At 35.3% G+C, this 17940-nt stretch overlaps 1 protein-coding gene across 1 annotated transcript in view; it reads left to right on the top strand.

The window, feature by feature from the left end:
- Window positions 1-15603, top strand: part of LOC127423221 (uncharacterized) — a 39811-nt gene extending 24208 nt beyond the window's left edge. Inside the window, exons 13-21 of the mRNA XM_051667361.1 lie at window positions 12472-12556; window positions 12652-12765; window positions 12868-12891; window positions 13017-13144; window positions 13244-13522; window positions 13609-13710; window positions 13803-13962; window positions 14986-15068; window positions 15174-15603. Coding sequence (XP_051523321.1) covers window positions 12472-12556; window positions 12652-12765; window positions 12868-12891; window positions 13017-13144; window positions 13244-13522; window positions 13609-13710; window positions 13803-13962; window positions 14986-15068; window positions 15174-15254 — 1056 coding nt within the window. The 3' untranslated portion in view covers window positions 15255-15603. The remainder of the gene's footprint in view (window positions 1-12471; window positions 12557-12651; window positions 12766-12867; window positions 12892-13016; window positions 13145-13243; window positions 13523-13608; window positions 13711-13802; window positions 13963-14985; window positions 15069-15173) is intronic.
- Window positions 15604-17940: the final 2337 nt, after the last annotated feature.

The raw sequence follows: 17940 nt of genomic DNA, 5'->3' as shown, positions 1-17940 counted from the left end.
CAAGTCTCACCAAAATTTCTTACAATTGAATATGTGAAAACCGAAAAGAGACAGGAAAGTTGTTCCTCAGGTAAAAGAACTTAACCTACATATGTGCTCACCTTTTATATATGTTCTGTCTCTCACATGCAGATAACTCAAACATAGTCACACAAAAACACAAATGAGCACAACTATTGAAATCATATACAAAAATTAAACCTCAGTGTTTATTTTTATTACATTCATTACATAATTGTTACATTATTCCATTTACATTTTGATCGGTTTATCACTATAGCGGAATTGAAGATCGAAATCGCTTTATGAAAAGAAAAATGCTCTTAATCTTGTGATGATTTTTTTTGCTTTTCATCATATGTCTTTATCAAAAACTGTCTTTATCTTCAACAGATATCTTGATATATTTAAACGAATCACATTTTATCTTTTTGCCGGGGTTTTGCCTAATTAAACAGATCAGTATAATGTGAACAATTAAATTATATCTGATATTTCATTTAGATTAAATAACCTATCCATGTTATTACAAATATTAAATGTTCACACACTGTAAATTACTTGTTAATCTTTTTACACACCTTCAGAAGTTTAAATAGTGAGAAAAAATGCTAAAGCTACAGCATAACTTGTATTGTATGTTCTGCTTTTTTATTGTTATGTAATGTGCTCAACGTTCCACTCATTTCAAGTTTCAACTAAATTATTAAAGAGATATTTGAACAATGAAATTAAACCTGTTCTTATTCTACCACTTAACAAGTCAAACAAACAACCGCAACATGAATATAAAGGCCTTGTTATGCGTTTTACATAACTGCATTTATGATGGAAATCTATGAGGCTTCAGTCTCATTATTAATGCACCATACACTTCCATTGTAAGTGCAGAACTTGAGGAACAAGTTAACCTTGTTCTTGGAAAAAGCTCATTTCTTAAATGAGAAGCACCCCTGGAAACCGATCAAAGTCTGCCATCATGAAGGACATATCAATTCTTGAAATGCACCACGAGGAGATGATGACCGAGAAGGGAGGAAGCTTACCGAGGATGCTTGATCGAGGAAGCACCGGAGCATCCTATGTGGAAGAATGTTTTTGTCAAAGTACCTGATGCAAATGTAAATTATCCTCCCCCTACACATCTGACACAACAGTTTTAGTTCATGTTTCACCTTTGAGGTTTAAATAAACCATTATTTTCACATACTTCAACAGTGCATCTTAATTAATGCAGCTGCGCAGAGACGGCGCTCTGAAGTGACTTGTGAGCAGGACATTTCTTTTTACATATATGTCTTGCTTCGATTCCTCCGTCCTCATTTCCTTTCCTTGCATCCTTTCCTCGTTCCCTAAGAGCGAGGAGCTAGGAAATGAGGAAAGAAAGCAAGGAAAGGAAACGAAGATGCACAATTTCAGAAATAAAAAGCACCCAGGGTAGGCTGTCCCTTTTGCGGCTACCAACATTTTTTCTGTGACAGATATGGTCGAAGACTTTTTAGAGACTAGAGGTGGGTAGAGTAGCCAAAATCTTTACTTAAGTAAAAGTACAATTAATTAAAAAAAATATTACTCAAGTAGAGGTAAAAATAGTAATGTTAATAAGTACTCGAGTACGAGTAAGAAAGTATCCAATTAAAAGAATACTCAAGTAGCGAGTAACTAGTTACTTACACATACTGTATAACATAATGGACATTTATGCCCCAATATTCCATTTAATAATACACATGTAACATGTATTACACAAAAATAATAATAATCATCATCATCATCATCATCATAATCATTCTTCTTCTTTTTCTTCTTCTTCTTCTTCTTCTTATTATTATTATTAATGGATATTGTCATCATACACCCTCATGTTGTTTCAAACCATATGACTTTCTTCCATGGAACACAGTTAAGGAGAAGTTGGACAGAATGTTTGCCTTAGTCTCCATTTACTTTCACTGCATGTTTGTTTTCCTCCTTATTTTAAAAGGGAATGTTGACTGAGACTGTCAGTCTCTAACTTTCTGTCTAACATGTTTTGGGTTCCACAAAATACAGGTCTCACAGGTTTGGAACAACATAAGAGGGGGTAGGAAATTACATTTTACGCTGAACTATTACTTTAAGGACACTTGTCAGATTTGGACAAATCTGTCAATTAGAAGAGAAGTCTGGAAACCAGTTTCTAGTAATTATTATGGTGAAAAAAGTGAACAACGTCCCACAGGCCCAATAATATATAATTCTGAATAAAAAGAAGCAAGATCATGCTTTAAAGCCTACTGTTGCTATTTCAAAAGTCCTGTCACTTTTTAAAGTCCTAATTGGATCTTAGCTCAGTGTAGTTACAGTATTTTCAGTGTCGGAAGAATTTAGATAATTAGTTCCGTACACTAAGTGTAAACTACACCTTATCTCTGTATTTGAAGGTGTATTAGACTTATTTAAGTTTAGAGCTTGTTTTCTGTTGTCCATGAGAAAAACGCGCCCCATCTGTCAAACGCAGTAATGCTGTGCTCGCGCAGACATACTGTCAGCTCGCTCTCCAGAAGTGAAACACGCAATCGGCAGAGCAAAAGACATTTACACTTAACGTTGATGTTTATATGGATTTATACAGTAGGAACTGATATATTGCAGCACTGATATAAAATGTATACTTATAAACTGAGGTCATAAGTGCCCATAGTTACAGAATCAGCCTAAAAATGACCATGACACAGACAAGCCCACGTTATCAATATCGCCAACACTTAACATTCTGCAATTTAAATCTTGAAATATCCGCTTGTCTTGGTGTGAAATGAAAGCATTGCGTGATGAAAGTAAGTGCTTGTAGGAGTGATGAGCTCGACTCGAGTGACTGTAAAGTTCCGCTGTTGTAAATGTCCCATTCAAAAATCTCTCAACAAATTACGCATTAACAATTAAAATTAAATGAAAACTAGTAATGTTACGACAGGAACATCGCCCATTGAAACAAAGTAAAAGTAAAAAAAAAAAAAAGAGTGAATAAGAGTGAAAAGTACACACCATTAAATATACTCATTAAAGTAATTTTTTTTCCAAAAAGTTACTCAAGCAAATGTAACAGAGTAGATGTAGCACGTTGCTACCCACCTCTGGTAGAGACAACATATATGACAATATATTTTATAGGACAACATTGAGCTGGGAAAGAACACAAGGCAACTGTGAAACTATTTAAGCATTTCTTTTTATTTTTATTTTTTTATTTGATGGTCAGGTAAACATTTTGTGCACTTTTATTTTGTTAGAGAAACCCTGGAGAAAGAGAATGGTGGTAATAGTGTGAGAAAGAGACATCTGTAATTAAAGAGGTGTCTGTGATTAGCTGAATTCATGGTATAATTGATCCATAATTTCATTTTCAGAATTTGTGACAACAATGGCATGCAGGCTTTGGGTCTGTCACAATTCAAACCTGTAATCCTTATACAACAGTTACAATTTGCAAAAATGCATAAGCCTATTTTATTTATTTATTTTTTTCCATTGCAAAATGTCATTTTAGTTTCTTGGTTCAACAGCTTTATGCTACACAGCATTTTATACTATTCATTATGTGTTCTAGCATTAAGACACCACACAAAAAAACAAAACAAAACAAAAAAAATAACAAAAACAAAAAAAACTTCTTTGTCTTCTGAGTTTAGTACAGAGGACTGGTACAAACACATTTTGAAAAGGGTGTGTTGGATTGTTGATGTGAAAGTAAGAAGACAAATTATTTTTAGAACTGTCATCTGCATTGAAGGGCAGTCCTTTTACTTTAATTGTTTTGCACCTGGGCTTGAAGTTTTATTGTTTGCTATGATCCAAATTAAAGTGTTTAACCTGCTGATGTCACTTTGCTTAAATTAGTTCACATATACTATATAGTCTAGTCAAAAAAGAGTTAATAATGTTGACATATTATAAAGATGTATACTTTGTCAACATTATGAACAATTTTGAACAGCACACTATATGGTAAATGCAGGGCTGGAGTGGGATTCATAATCAGCCCGGGATGTCATGTCCAAGTCAGCCCACACCCAAAAGGGGGGTTGGAGGTGAAGATGATAACAATAAAAAAAGATCACAGCAAAAATGTGCAATATATGTAATTACTTAAAAATTATTTAAGCTCTCCATGTCATTATACCACATACGGCATTCACTAAGATTTTCACTTTGTCATAAGACATCATTGTATGTGTTGTAAAAATAAGTGAATGTTAAAGGGATATTTGACATTTTCCTCACCCTCATGCCATCCCAGATGTGTATGACTTTCTTCTGCAGAACATGAATGAAGAAGTTTAGAAGAATATCTCAGCTCTGTTGGTCCATTCAATGCAAGTAAATGAGAAGCGGTGAGAAACAGATCAATAATTAAATCATTTTTTACTATAAATCTCCACTTTCACTTTCATAAGCACTCTTCTCTCTTAAGAGTTCTTCTTCTGTTTTTGGTGATTTACATAAGCATATCGCCCCCTACTGGGCAGGGAGGAGAATTTATAGTAAAAATAAATAAAAACTTAAATATTGATCTGTTTCTCACCCACACCTATCATATCGCTTCTGAATACATAGATTAAACCACTGGAGTTGTATGGATTACTTTTATGCTGCATTTATGTGATTCTGATCACCATTCACTTGCATTGAAAGGACCAACAGAACTGAGAAATTCTTCTAAAAAGCTTAATTTGTGTTCAGCAGAAGACAGAAAGTCATACACATCTGGGAAGGCATGAGGGTGAGTAAATGATGAGAGAAATTTCATTTTGGGGTAAACTAAGTTTATTTTAAAGACTATCTAGGCACATAACACTATAGAACTGTAAATGTTTATAACTCTTTCAAGATGTACAGGCTCACACTTTAAATGGTCAGTGCTTTGTATTTTAGATAATAAAAATAGCAACAGATCCAGTGAAACAATTAAGGTTGAGTGATTATTTTAAAATTTTTACATGCCATTCAAAAACGTGCCATTTTACAATGATAAGAATGAAAAAAAGACTAAAAATAACACATTTGTACTTTTCTTTTACTTGGAATGTAAATGTTCAGGACAAAGGCAAAATGGTTACTGTCTCTTTAAGAGGGTTTTATCACATTACAACACTGAAGGCACTCTGTGCAGTTTGTTTCATTGAGTTTCATCTTTTGAGAGCTGTAAAGTCCCATTATTTTCGTACCGTGTCGTGCTGTTGCATCTGTATTCATTTACTTTAAGTATTCTGTTATTTTGTGACAAAAAATAATTTTGCTATTATCATTCTGCACTGCTAGGGAAGAGGCTTTCAGAGATTAATTGAGATTGTGAGACTGCAGTCAGTATTAAACTTGTGATGATCTTGTAGGCTACCTGAAGCACGTTCATCCATTCAGCTATTAGTAGCCTATCTGTTCTCGATGGATCTTCCGTGATCCTTCCCGCGCTGTCAAGTGAAGCGGCAACATCAGTTTCATATCTCACAGGCTACTCTCTCATTTGTTTGGGTGTGAGATGATAAAATACAGACTGCGTTCTCTATAATGCGGAACGCAATTCTGATCCTTTAAATACCAGATGTTATGGACTGTTGGCAGTTGTTACGCCACATACAACTATATTGCCAAAAGTATTCGCTCACCCATCCAAATAATTGAATTCAGGTGTTCCAATCACTTCCATGGCCACAGGTGTATAAAATGAAGCACCTAGGCATGCAGACTGCTTCTACAAACATTTGTGAAAGAATGGGCCGCTCTCAGGAGCTCAGTGAATTCCAGCGTGGTACTGTGATAGGATGCCACCTGTGCAACAAGTCCAGTCGTGAAATTTCCTCGCTACTAAATATTCCACAGTCAGTGGTATTATAACACAGTGGAAGCGATTGGGAATGACAGCAACTCAGTCACGAAGTGGTAGGCCACATAAAATGACAGAGCGGGGTCAGCGGATGCTGAGGCGCATAGTGCGCAGAGGTCGCCAACTTTCTGCAGGGTCAATCGCTACAGACCTCCAAAGTTCATGTGGCCTTCAGATTAGCTCAAGAACAGTGTGTAGAAAGCTTAATGGAATGGGTTTCCATGGCCGAGCAGCTGCATCCAAGCCATACATCACCAAGTGCAATGCAAAGCATCGGATGCAGTGGTGTAAAGCACGCCGCCACTGGACTTTAGAGCAGTGGAGACGTGTTCTCTGGAGTGACGAATCACGCTTCTCCATCTGGCAATCTGATGGACGAGTCTGGGTTTGGCAGTTGCCAGGAGAACGGTACTTGTCTGACTGCATTGTGCCAACTGTGAAGTTTGATGGAGGGGGGATTATGGTGTGGGGTTGTTTTTCAGGAGCTGGGCTTGGCCCCTTAGTTCCAGTGAAAGGAACTCTGAATGCTTCAGCATACCAAGAGATTTTGGACAATTCCATGCTCCCAACTTTGTGGGAACAGTTTGGGGATGGCCCCTTCCTGCTCCAACATGGCTGCGCACCAGTGCACAAAGCAAGGTCCATAAAGACATGGATGAGCGAGTTTGGTGTGGAAGAACTTGACTGGCCTGCACAGAGTCCTGACCTCAACCCGACAGAGCACCTTTGGGATGAATTAGAGCGAAGACTGCGAGCCAGGCCTTCTCGTCCAACATCAGTGTCTGACCTCACAAATGCGCTTCTGGAAGGATGGTCAAAAATTCCCATAAACACACTCCTAAACCTTGTGGAAAGCCTTCCCAGAAGAGTTGAAGCTGTTATAGCTGCAAAGGGTTGGTCGACGTCATATTAAACCCTATGGATTAAGAATGGGATGTCACTTAAGTTCATATGCGTCTAAAGGCAGATGAGCAAATACTTTTGGCAATATAGTGTATGATGAAAGTTTGTCAATCAACATGCAACATCCCGATCTTCCCGATTGCCACTCCGGCCCTGGGTAAATGTGAACTAATTTAAGCAAAGTATGGTCAAACCCATGGGTGGGGTCAATGAGCATCAACAGGTTAACACACATTCCACAGACATGTCCCTCCCGTCAACATAATGAATTAGAGTTTCAGTTTGCTGTCCACTTGGAATTTAACCCACAACAGGTGCAAAAGTTGTTCAGTGAAGCTGTCTGAGGTAAGAATCCATTTTTTTTAAAAGTTTGCTTTTAATTTGGCTACATTTCTTTACATATGTAATTAAGTAGTCACTTAAAAGTATTGCATAATAATTTTGGATATACTTTGACATTTTGACAACGATGAGAAACTGAAACCTGTGTGAAGTTGGCCCCCCACCCAACGCAAAACGTCGCAAAATAGTCTCAATCGTTTGTGCCGGTAAAAGTTTTGTTTGTGCTGCTTCGTTTTTTTTTTTTTTAATATTAGACACTGAATTACAGGCGAATTATAAATGCTGATATTTATTGAATACAATACTGACAGAATAAAATAGATCACTTAATGGTCACAAAAATAAAAAAAGTCTCGGTCATTCGGTCACCACCTACCTCCGACTATATTATATATTTCAAAAATAGGTCTATCTTGTTTTGTGTGTAGTCAGTATGATTTATGAGCAGTGAGCATTTTATTTTGGGTTTGTCATTTCAATTTCTTACCAAAATGTTGGATGAAGATATTTTAATACAACAACAACTCCTTATCAATGTTTTTGTAGTTGCTATGGTGTTTCTTAAAAACTTGTTGTTCAGACAGCAGCAGCTCAATATTCATCTGGTGTCTGTTGGACTCTTTCTGTCACTCACTTTCGCTCAGCTCTGGGCACGAGAACAAAAGCACAAATCTCCTCGATGTGAACACACTTTTACAGTTGAATTGCTGAAGACTTTCTGTCAAGACTAATCATCACATCATTTGTTCAATAAACGATTATCTTTACTTAATTCACTGGTCTTTCCTGATGGTCTTTCTATTTATTTACATGGAGTATCATCTGCTACACTTCACTGCCACCACTAGGCGCAAGTGACACTTCTGTTCAAGATGCTCTTGTGGAAATTAGTGTAGAGGTAGTAGAGAAAAAGTCGATATAAATCAAACTACAAAAGTCATTATTAAAACAAATTTCTTGCCAATGTAAGTACAATGTTTTAACACTGTCAGTTACAATATTATTTGTTAACTTCAAGAATAATGGTACAACATTCAAGAGAGCTAAGACTGTCAATGTTTACTGAACAGAAAACTCATTGCTAATACTAATATATGCTAATTACAGTTGCACATGAGGCCCATGTTAGTTTTTTGAATACATTGTGCATCTAGGGGTCAACATAACCATAATGGTCCTAATATAAGATATATTATCCTTATATATTATTACTATATTACATTATCCTTATATTCGGACCAATACAGTAATACATGAAAACAAGTTTATACTGAACATGACATTTTTTGAGTCAGGATTATTTAAGTGGGTAATTATGTTTTGCTTATGCCAGATGCCCAAGAAACCAGAAGTCGACAGAGATTCCATTTTCTCTGTCCTGTGTTCATCTAAAGAGGCTATAGTCCAAAATGGCAACATAGCTACTCCTAATCAGAGCATCTGGACAGAGCTTAGTAAGCAGCTAGAAAACAAGATCACTGCAAAGGCTCTATACACTTTTGTTAAATTCAATAGACTCAACATCTGGAATGCTTTAGGGTTTACTCATGAATGTGATCATGAAACAAATGGCAGTAGTGATGACACAGGGTCCCTTTCACCCAGACCAAAAGATTGCTGGACTTTTGATCTTGAAGTTCCATTTCAGAAATGGATTGAATTCATGCCTGAAACGGTTAAATACAACAACAAGTTCTCTAAAACACAAAAAAGGGAATACACAATTTTAAGCCTGGCATCTGGACACATGTGATAAATCATGACATGTTTTTAACTTTACGTTTTTAAAGGTCCATTATTTGTGTTAATGGATGTTTGATAGTACACAGTAATTAAATTTCAAAAGTAAAATCATTTTGGCTTAATTCATTGAGTCACGAGTTTCCACACACACACACACATATATATATGTATATATATATATATTATATATAGTACTAGTCAAAAGTTTGAAAACATTAAGATTTTTTAATGTTTCTGAAAGAAGTCTCTTCTGCTCACCAAGGCTGCATTTATTTGATCAAAAATACAGTGAAACAGTAATATTGTGAAATATTATTCCAATGTAAAACAGTTGTTTTCTATCTGAATATATAGTAAACTGTAATTTATTTCTGTGATCAAAGCTGAATTTTCAGCATCATTACTTCAATCTTCAGTGTCACACGATCCTTCAGAAATCCTTCCAATATGCTGATTTGCTGCTCAAGAAACATTCATTATTATTATCAGTTGAAAACAGTTGTGCTGTTTTTTCTTCTTTTTTTTTTTCGTGGAAACCATGATACACAACCATTCAAAGGTTTGGGATAAGTAATATATACAGGTGCATCTCAATAAATTAGAATGTCGTGGAAAAGTTCATTTATTTCAGTAATTCAACTCAAATTGTGAAACTTGTGTATTAAATAAATTCAGTGCACACAGATTGAAGTAGTTTAAGTCTTTGGTTCTTTTAATTGTGATGATTTTGGCTCACATTTAACAAAAACCCACCAATTCACTATCTCAAAAAATTAGAATATGGTGACATGCCAATCAGCTAATCAACTCAAAACACCTGCAAAGGTTTCCTGAGCCTTCAAAATGGTCTCTCAGTTTGGTTCACTAGGCTACACAATCATGGGGAAGACTGCTGATCTGACAGTTGTCCAGAAGACAATCATTGACACCCTTCACAAGGAGGGTAAGCCACAAACATTCATTGCCAAAGAAGCTGGCTGTTCACAGAGTGCTGTATCCAAGCATGTTAACAGAAAGTTGAGTGGAAGAAAAAGATGCACAACCAACCAAGAGAACCGCACCCTTATGAGGATTGTCAAGCAAAATCGATTCAAGAATTTGGGTGAACTTCACAAGGAATGGACTGAGGCTGGGGTCAAGGCATCAAGAGCCACCACACACAGACGTGTCAAGGAATTTGGCTACAGTTGTTGTATTCCACTCCTGAACCACAGACAACGTCAGAGGCGTCTTACCTGGGCTAAGGAGAAGAAGAACTGGACTGTTGCCCAGTGGTCCAAAGTCCTCTTTTCAGATGAGAGCAAGTTTTGTATTTCATTTGGAAACCAAGGTCCTAGAGTCTGGAGGAAGGGTGGAGAAGCTCATAGCCCAAGTTGCTTGAAGTCCAGTGTTAAGTTTCCACAGTCTGTGATGATTTGGGGTGCAATGTCATCTGCTGGTGTTGGTCCATTGTGTTTTTTGAAAACTAAAGTCACTGCACCCGTTTACCAAGAAATTTTGGAGCACTTCATGCTTCCTTCTGCTGACCAGCTTTTTAAAGATGCTGATTTCATTTTCCAGCAGGATTTGGCACCTGCCCACACTGCCAAAAGCACCAAAAGTTGGTTAAATGACCATGGTGTTGGTGTGCTTGACTGGCTAGCAAACTCACCAGACCTGAACCCCATAGAGAATCTATGGGGTATTGTCAAGAGGAAAATGAGAAACAAGAGACCAAAAAATGCAGATGAGCTGAAGGCCACTGTCAAAGAAACCTGGGCTTCCATACCACCTCAGCAGTGCCACAAACTGATCACCTCCATGCCACGCCGAATTGAGGCAGTAATTAAAGCAAAAGGAGCCCCTACCAAGTATTGAGTACATATACAGTAAATGAACATACTTTCCTGAAGGCCAGAAATTCACTAAAAATGTTTTTTTTTATTGGTCTTATGATGTATTTTAATTTTTTGAGATAGTGAATTGGTGGGTTTTTGTTAAATGTGAGCCAAAATCGTCACAATTAAAAGAACCAAAGACTTAAACTACTTCAGTCTGTGTGCACTGAATTTATTTAATACACGAGTTTCACAATTTGAGTTGAATTACTGAAATAAATGAACTTTTCCATGACATTCTAATTTATTGAGATGCACCTGTATATATATATATATATATATATATATATATATATATATATATATATATATATATATAATACTTTTATTCATCAAGGACGCATTAAATTGATCAAAAGAGACAGTAAAGACATTATATTGTTAAAAAGATTTCTATTTCAAATAAATGCTGTTCTTTTTACCTTTCTATTCATCAAAGAATCCACACAAAAATGTATCATGTATTGTGGTTTCCACAAAAATATTAAGCATGCAAAAATGGTTTTCAACATTGATGAAAAAAATAAGAACCATTCTTAATAATTGAGCACCAATAATAATTCAATATAGCTGAGCACAAAATCAACATTTTACTATGATTTCTGAAGGATCATGTGACATTGAAGACTGGAGTTTTTTTATTATTTATTTATTTGTATTATTATTATGCCAGTCAAATTACAAACAGTGAACATGACAATAGTCATTCCAACACATAATATAAAATATAGAGCATATATAGACTACAAATAGAAAAAAGAATATATAGTATAATCTATAAAATAAACAATACAAGTAAAATAAAGAAAAACAAAAATGAAATTAAAAACAAAACAAACAAATCATTGAAGAATGGAGTAATGATGCTAAAAATTCAGCTTTGACATCACAGAAATAAAATTACATTTTAAATTTTATTAAAACAGAAAACAGCTATTTTAAAGTGTATTGTTTCACAGTATTACTGTTTTTACTGTATTTTTTTTTTTTTTTTTTTATCAAATAAATACAGTCTTAGTGAGATTAAGAGACTTCTTTCAAAAACATTTAAAAATCTTAATGTTTACAAACTTTTGACCTGTACTGTATAGGCCTACACACACACACACACACACACACACGCATAGCCTATGTATGTATAAACACAGAGCTACACCAAACAGGTTATGGTGCCTGTATTTATGACAATGTCAATATTACTACTGTTATTCACATAACTACATACAGTAATAAGTAAACACACTTACCTTGGAGTTTGTGTTACATTCCACACATCCTGTGATCCGCTGTGTCCATTAAAAGTTGAAAACGCACAGTGGATAGGTAACAGTTAAGTGAATGCGACTATTTATGTGATTTGGTTTTTCAATTGGATCTTACCGTGTTACTTCAACTGTATTGATAAAAAAAAAAGACAGTCGCAAAAACGAATCTTTTACTGGTACAAACCAGCACAAATGAAGCACAAACGATTGAGCTTATTTTGGGTGAATTTAGAGCATGTGGGGGGTCTGGTGACATCATCGCCTTTAATTCAGTGTCTAATATTTAAAAAAACCGAAGCAGCACAAACGAAACTTTTACCGGCACAAACCAGCACAAACGAAGCAGAAACAAACGAGACTATTTAGGTGAATTTGGAGCATGTGGGGGGTGGGGGGTGGGGCTAGGTGACCTCAGAATGACCTATAAATATTATTTTAATAACTAAAAAACCGAAGCAGCACAAATGAAAATTTTTACAGCACAAACAAGCACAAACGGAGCACAAACAAACGAGACTATTTTGCCGACGTTTTGCGTTGGGTGGGGGGCCAACTTCACGCAGGTGAAACACGAGTTTTAGAGCTACTGAATGTTCTGCTGTTCTAGTTTTTCTAAATGAAAATATGAGAATGAAAAGGTTTTTCTCTATGATTACAGCAAAAGGACACTCTACATTTTGTCTTTGTCTCTGGCTTTGCCCGACTAGTTATCAAAGGATGCTTTCAGTTTCACAACATCTGCTAGTGTTCACAACATCAGTGCTGTTACTGAGTGAGTTTGAATTTGTTTGAATAGCTCTCTTAATAATGCACAATAAAAACGAACACATCTTTTATGGATATGACTATATGTATTCATCTCTATTTTTAACAGGCATGATGACAAAGGCACAAACAGGTAATTATAGACCTTTAAATTAGAACCAGTTCAACCTATTAATAATCTACTCCTACAAAATCCACCTGAGATTATTGATTATCATCATAAGAGTTTAAAGTTGTGCATTCTTTATACACCACCAGGGACATTCTATCCATTTGGCTTAGTGGCAGGTGACACAGACCGTTTTGCTATTGAGGATGAAAACTCCACTCTTATTGATCTTTGGAGTCCATTTGCTTTCTTTGGCCGCATACACCATAAGATATATGTGAGAATTCATTTCCATAAATGTGAACGCAAATGCTTTTACACACAACTACGACATGCAAGCTAGTTCACATTTGAACTGATTTCTTTTATTACCTAGGTTAATAATAATGGATACCTTACATTCAACCAGTCTTCATCAGAATACATCCCCAAGCCTTTTCCTGCCAATGGAAGTAAAGATATCATAGCTCCTTTGTGGACTGACATTGATGTCAGTCAGAATGGTGTGATCTCGTATCAACAATACTCAAATGGAAGTGTGCTCACTCGTGCCTCTCAGGATATAAACCAGTATTTCCCTGATCTGAGCTTCCATGCTACTTGGGTTTTTGTTGCAACTTGGGATAAAGTTGAATATTTTTATCACTCGGGCACGGTAAGTTATTATCCTGAATTCTGCAACTGTTTTGACTTTACCCACAAGGTCACAGACGATGACAATCAATGTTTTCATCTTTTCAGGAAACATCTTTTCAAGCCGTTTTAATATCAGATGGTAATTTGTCTTTTATTCTGATGAATTATGGTGATGTTGCTGTGACACAAAATGTAGTGCTAGTGCAGGTAAAAATACATGCCTTGTACATCAGTGGACCAAAATATTTCTGTCCCAATATTTGCTCTCTCTGTAATGAGATTTTTCATTGTTTGTACAGGCTGGTTATGACACAGTAAACTCCACACATTATTGTGTAATTCCTGGGTCAGACAGCGGAAGCTACATTCCAAATCTCAAAAACTCTAGTAATGTAAATGTTCCAGGGTGTTGGGCCTTCAGAGTGGACAGTGAACCAGAGAATCAATACATCTCAAAAGGTAAAAGATACCCTGTGATCATGATTATACCTGTACTATTATCAGTTTTAAAGTCATATCATACACAAGAAAAAAAGATACATTCAGAAGATTTTGTTTTAGAAAGTTATAGCACTGTAAAAAGTCAGAAATTGCCAGAAATATACCATAACAAATATGGTGACCATGTTTCATGCTTTACGGGATGTAATTTTGATGCCTGTATATTTTATGGATCACTGCCGTTTATATTATTAAATGATATAAACTTGATATACTAACTTTCTGGAAGTACAAATGTCTGATTTTCACTTTAAAATGTATTGTTAATAATTGTAGTATCTACAAAAGTCCATATGATGACTTAAAGCTCATCAAGAGTGTAACTAATAACTAATACACATGTACACCAGAACACATGTGACAGTAAAATAATGCAATAAATATTCATTTAACTTCATAAAATATAACACAGAATGCCAATACACATAACTGATATTAAAAATAAGAAGAAGCATAGCTATTCCCATAAAATATAATTAAATGTGATGGGTCACGCAGGGAATTCTGGAAACGCCAGATTAATGTTTTTCCAAGTAAATTTAACGATAGTTTACCATAAAAAGTACATGTGTTCTCTTGTTAAACATTTACAATTTTACCATTAATTATACGGTCAAATCATACTTTTTACATCTAAAAACAAAACAAAACAAACTCTGCACAATATTTTACCTTCAAATTACATATATTGTCTTGATAAATGTATTATAATTTTTACATAATATGTTAAGGTAACTCCTGTTAACTAATTAATTATTTTTATTTTTTTTACCATTAAAATTACTGACATTTTTTACAGTGTGCATTGAACAAATCAGATATTACATCCCTACTTTTATACCGCTCTAATATATTTAGTATAATATACCCTTTTAACATACAATTCAACAAACCTCATATTTTATGTATTGTGTGTGTGTGTGTGTGTGTGTGTGTCTGTGTGTGTGTGTGTGTGTGTGTGTGTGTGTGTTTTCACTTTAGAAAATGTCATTGGACTTCAGATAAGACTTTCCTCATTTTTAGACCTGACAGAGACTGGAAATATTGCGACTGTTTTAGAGAAAGTAAGTCATATTTACTGTGCTAAATACACTGCTAATAGATAACATAGAAAATATGTATATGTAATGCTTAAGATATTTAGATCTTTCTGTCCATCTTTGTTTCAGCTAAAACAGCAGCTGATCGATCATGGTCTACCAAACACACTGGCGCTGAACTTGAGAAGAGTACAAAAGAAAAACCTGTGAGATTATACAGGGCAAAATCTAAAACCAGTACAATTTGATATCAAAAGGTTTCTCTTCTCAAAATGCAATTTGGACTGCTAATAAGGAATGTCACTCCACAGGAAGGGGAAGATTTATATGTATTTGACATGTGTAACTTATATAAATTTTTGTCACACACAAAACCTCTCACACACATAATTCAGCTCAAATAATGAAATGCCATGCAACAAACGATCATCAAAGTTAATTTTAAATGTGAATTACATATTTCCATTTTGGTATCAGCATGTCCTAAGCAAGAACTCTCATGTAGCGTTTCATTTGCCTAATTATGCTTATTCTTTTTTTTTTTTTTTTTTTGCTTATTTATAGGCTGTATTCTTGTAACGGGGTCATATATTCATTGTAACATTAATTGAAAAATATACATATACAGTAAAAATTACATGTAGACTGTCTGTTCTTTTGCTTGCCACAAGGGGGGAGACAGAAGCTTTGTGAGATGTCCCAATTTGACCTTATTCAGCCCTGCCGCTTTTCAAAATGCAATTCTTGTGGGCACAGAAAGTATTTTTAAAAAGAAGCGATGGTGTGAGATTACAGTACCCCTCTGCTATGTGAAAATGCAATCGAGGTGTTTTGCCATCACTTTAAAAGTTCATTTTCTGACACCACAAAGGTAAATTGGATTGGGGGTTATATTGTTATATTGACCCTATTGTATACACATACATATACACCCGTGTTGTACAGTGCAGATATATATTTAATTACTACGTGTTGTCTCTTGAAGTTACTAAATGACATCCCCCCATAACATCCCCCTAACAAAGGGGTGGGCAACTATTTTGGTACAGGGGCCACATTGGACTTTAAGTAGTGCAGGAGGGCCACATTGTACTCCTTTTGAGATACAGTGTTCCGCATTGATTTGGTTCTTGTAACTTTCAAGTGCAGAAATAGTTGTGTACTAGATTGTATGAAGTGTATATGTGACTAATGGGACTATTGCTGCCTTCAGTTGAAGCTGGGAAGCTCGTACCTCCAAGTTGGGCATTTGTTACAACAACATGTCATGCATTCAAGTGGGAAACAAAATTCGGAAGAAGCCAAACTTAAACAAATGCACAATGATTGACAGCAAATGCTCTTTTTCTGTTGTACTAATGAATAAACATAAATGAATAAATGTGCATTACTGATTCACAACATATATGATTTATAAATGCATGGTATCTAAGAAATTATTAATTAATTTGCTTAAAACAAACCACGAAAGATGAGTCATTAGTTGACTGTCATACCTAAACAAAGTACAGAAGTTGAAATATTTTTACAAAATAATTAGTTTCCATAATCTTTCCTGTCGACATGCACCTTCCAACATCCCATCTTGGCAACTCGTGTTTCATCTAGAATTCCGAGTTTCCCAATTGTAAGTATGACTACGCTTGATCGTTCATGTGCTCGGAATTCGTAATTGAGATATTTCCGACTACACTTGAAGGGCACATATTCTGCAATTGCCTAAAGTTTAGAACTGTTCAGCCATGATGTCAATTTCTAGGCGAACCCGGAAGTTTAACTCGCCATGGGTTCACTCTGGATTTTCCTATATGTGGACATTTTGTTCTACAACATAAATTACACACAGTCATACTTCAAAAGTGAGTTTTTAAGCCACTGTGTGTGTTTTTTCTTTTTTTTTTTTTTTTATGTATGCAATTCAATATGGCTTCAAAATTCCCTTTTGCAGTATGACTGTGTGTAATTTATGTTTTAATACAAAACATCCACGTATCATCAAGTAATGTTTACCACAGACCTTATTGTTCTCATAAATTCAAAAACCCCATTATAAAAACCCATAGGAAAATCCAGAGGGAACCCATGGCGAATTCTCTTCCGGGTTTTTGGACTACAAGCTGAACAGCTCTACTGTGTTGCCTTACAAAGGTAGATACTTTTCTATCAGGTATTAAAAAACTGAATAAAGGCTGAGCATAATTGTAAATTATTTATTTTACCATCTCTATTTCCATGGTAATTTATTATTTAATTTAACACTTTCTACTTTAGGGATCTGTTTTAATAAAATAAAAATAATACAATTATAGAACTTTTCATGTTTGTCACAAAGCGGGCCAGTTTTCTCAAAACATTACTCGTTTATGTGCTAAAAGGGTCATTATGCTGGTCTCGTCAATAGTTTGTATGCCAATTGTTTGGCTTTCCATTCAGCACACAGCTGAATAAAACAAGCTGCATTACTATGATAAATTATTACTGCAAGTGTTAAATTAAAATACAGGTGACTCGCGAGGAACTTCAACATTTCTAAATTGCACAAATAAAAAAGACATATAGGCCTACGTCTCTCACTTGCTTTTGCTCACGTGTCAATTAGCCTACCCCTCCGCGTGTCAATAATGCCAAGATCTATATTTATATTTTATTAATCACTGAAAAGGTTTCCTTGCAAACTTAGTAGCACCAAAGAGCACAAGCAACCTAAAGAATGGACACGGAGCGGCCATATAACACTTTTCCTTGAACAGAATATCGAACTAGAGATAGCTACGTTTGTTTACACCGATCAGCCAAAACATTAAGACCACCTGCCTAATATCATGTAATAATAATTTTCTTTATTTATCACACATTATACATTTGCACATATACAGTGAAATTCTTCTTTTTCACA

The sequence above is a fragment of the Myxocyprinus asiaticus genome, chromosome 32 (genome assembly GCF_019703515.2).
Source record: "Myxocyprinus asiaticus isolate MX2 ecotype Aquarium Trade chromosome 32, UBuf_Myxa_2, whole genome shotgun sequence".
NCBI lineage: Eukaryota > Metazoa > Chordata > Actinopteri > Cypriniformes > Catostomidae > Myxocyprinus > Myxocyprinus asiaticus.
Note: the sequence above shows the minus strand (reverse complement) of the source record. Positions and strands in the feature narration are given on the sequence as shown.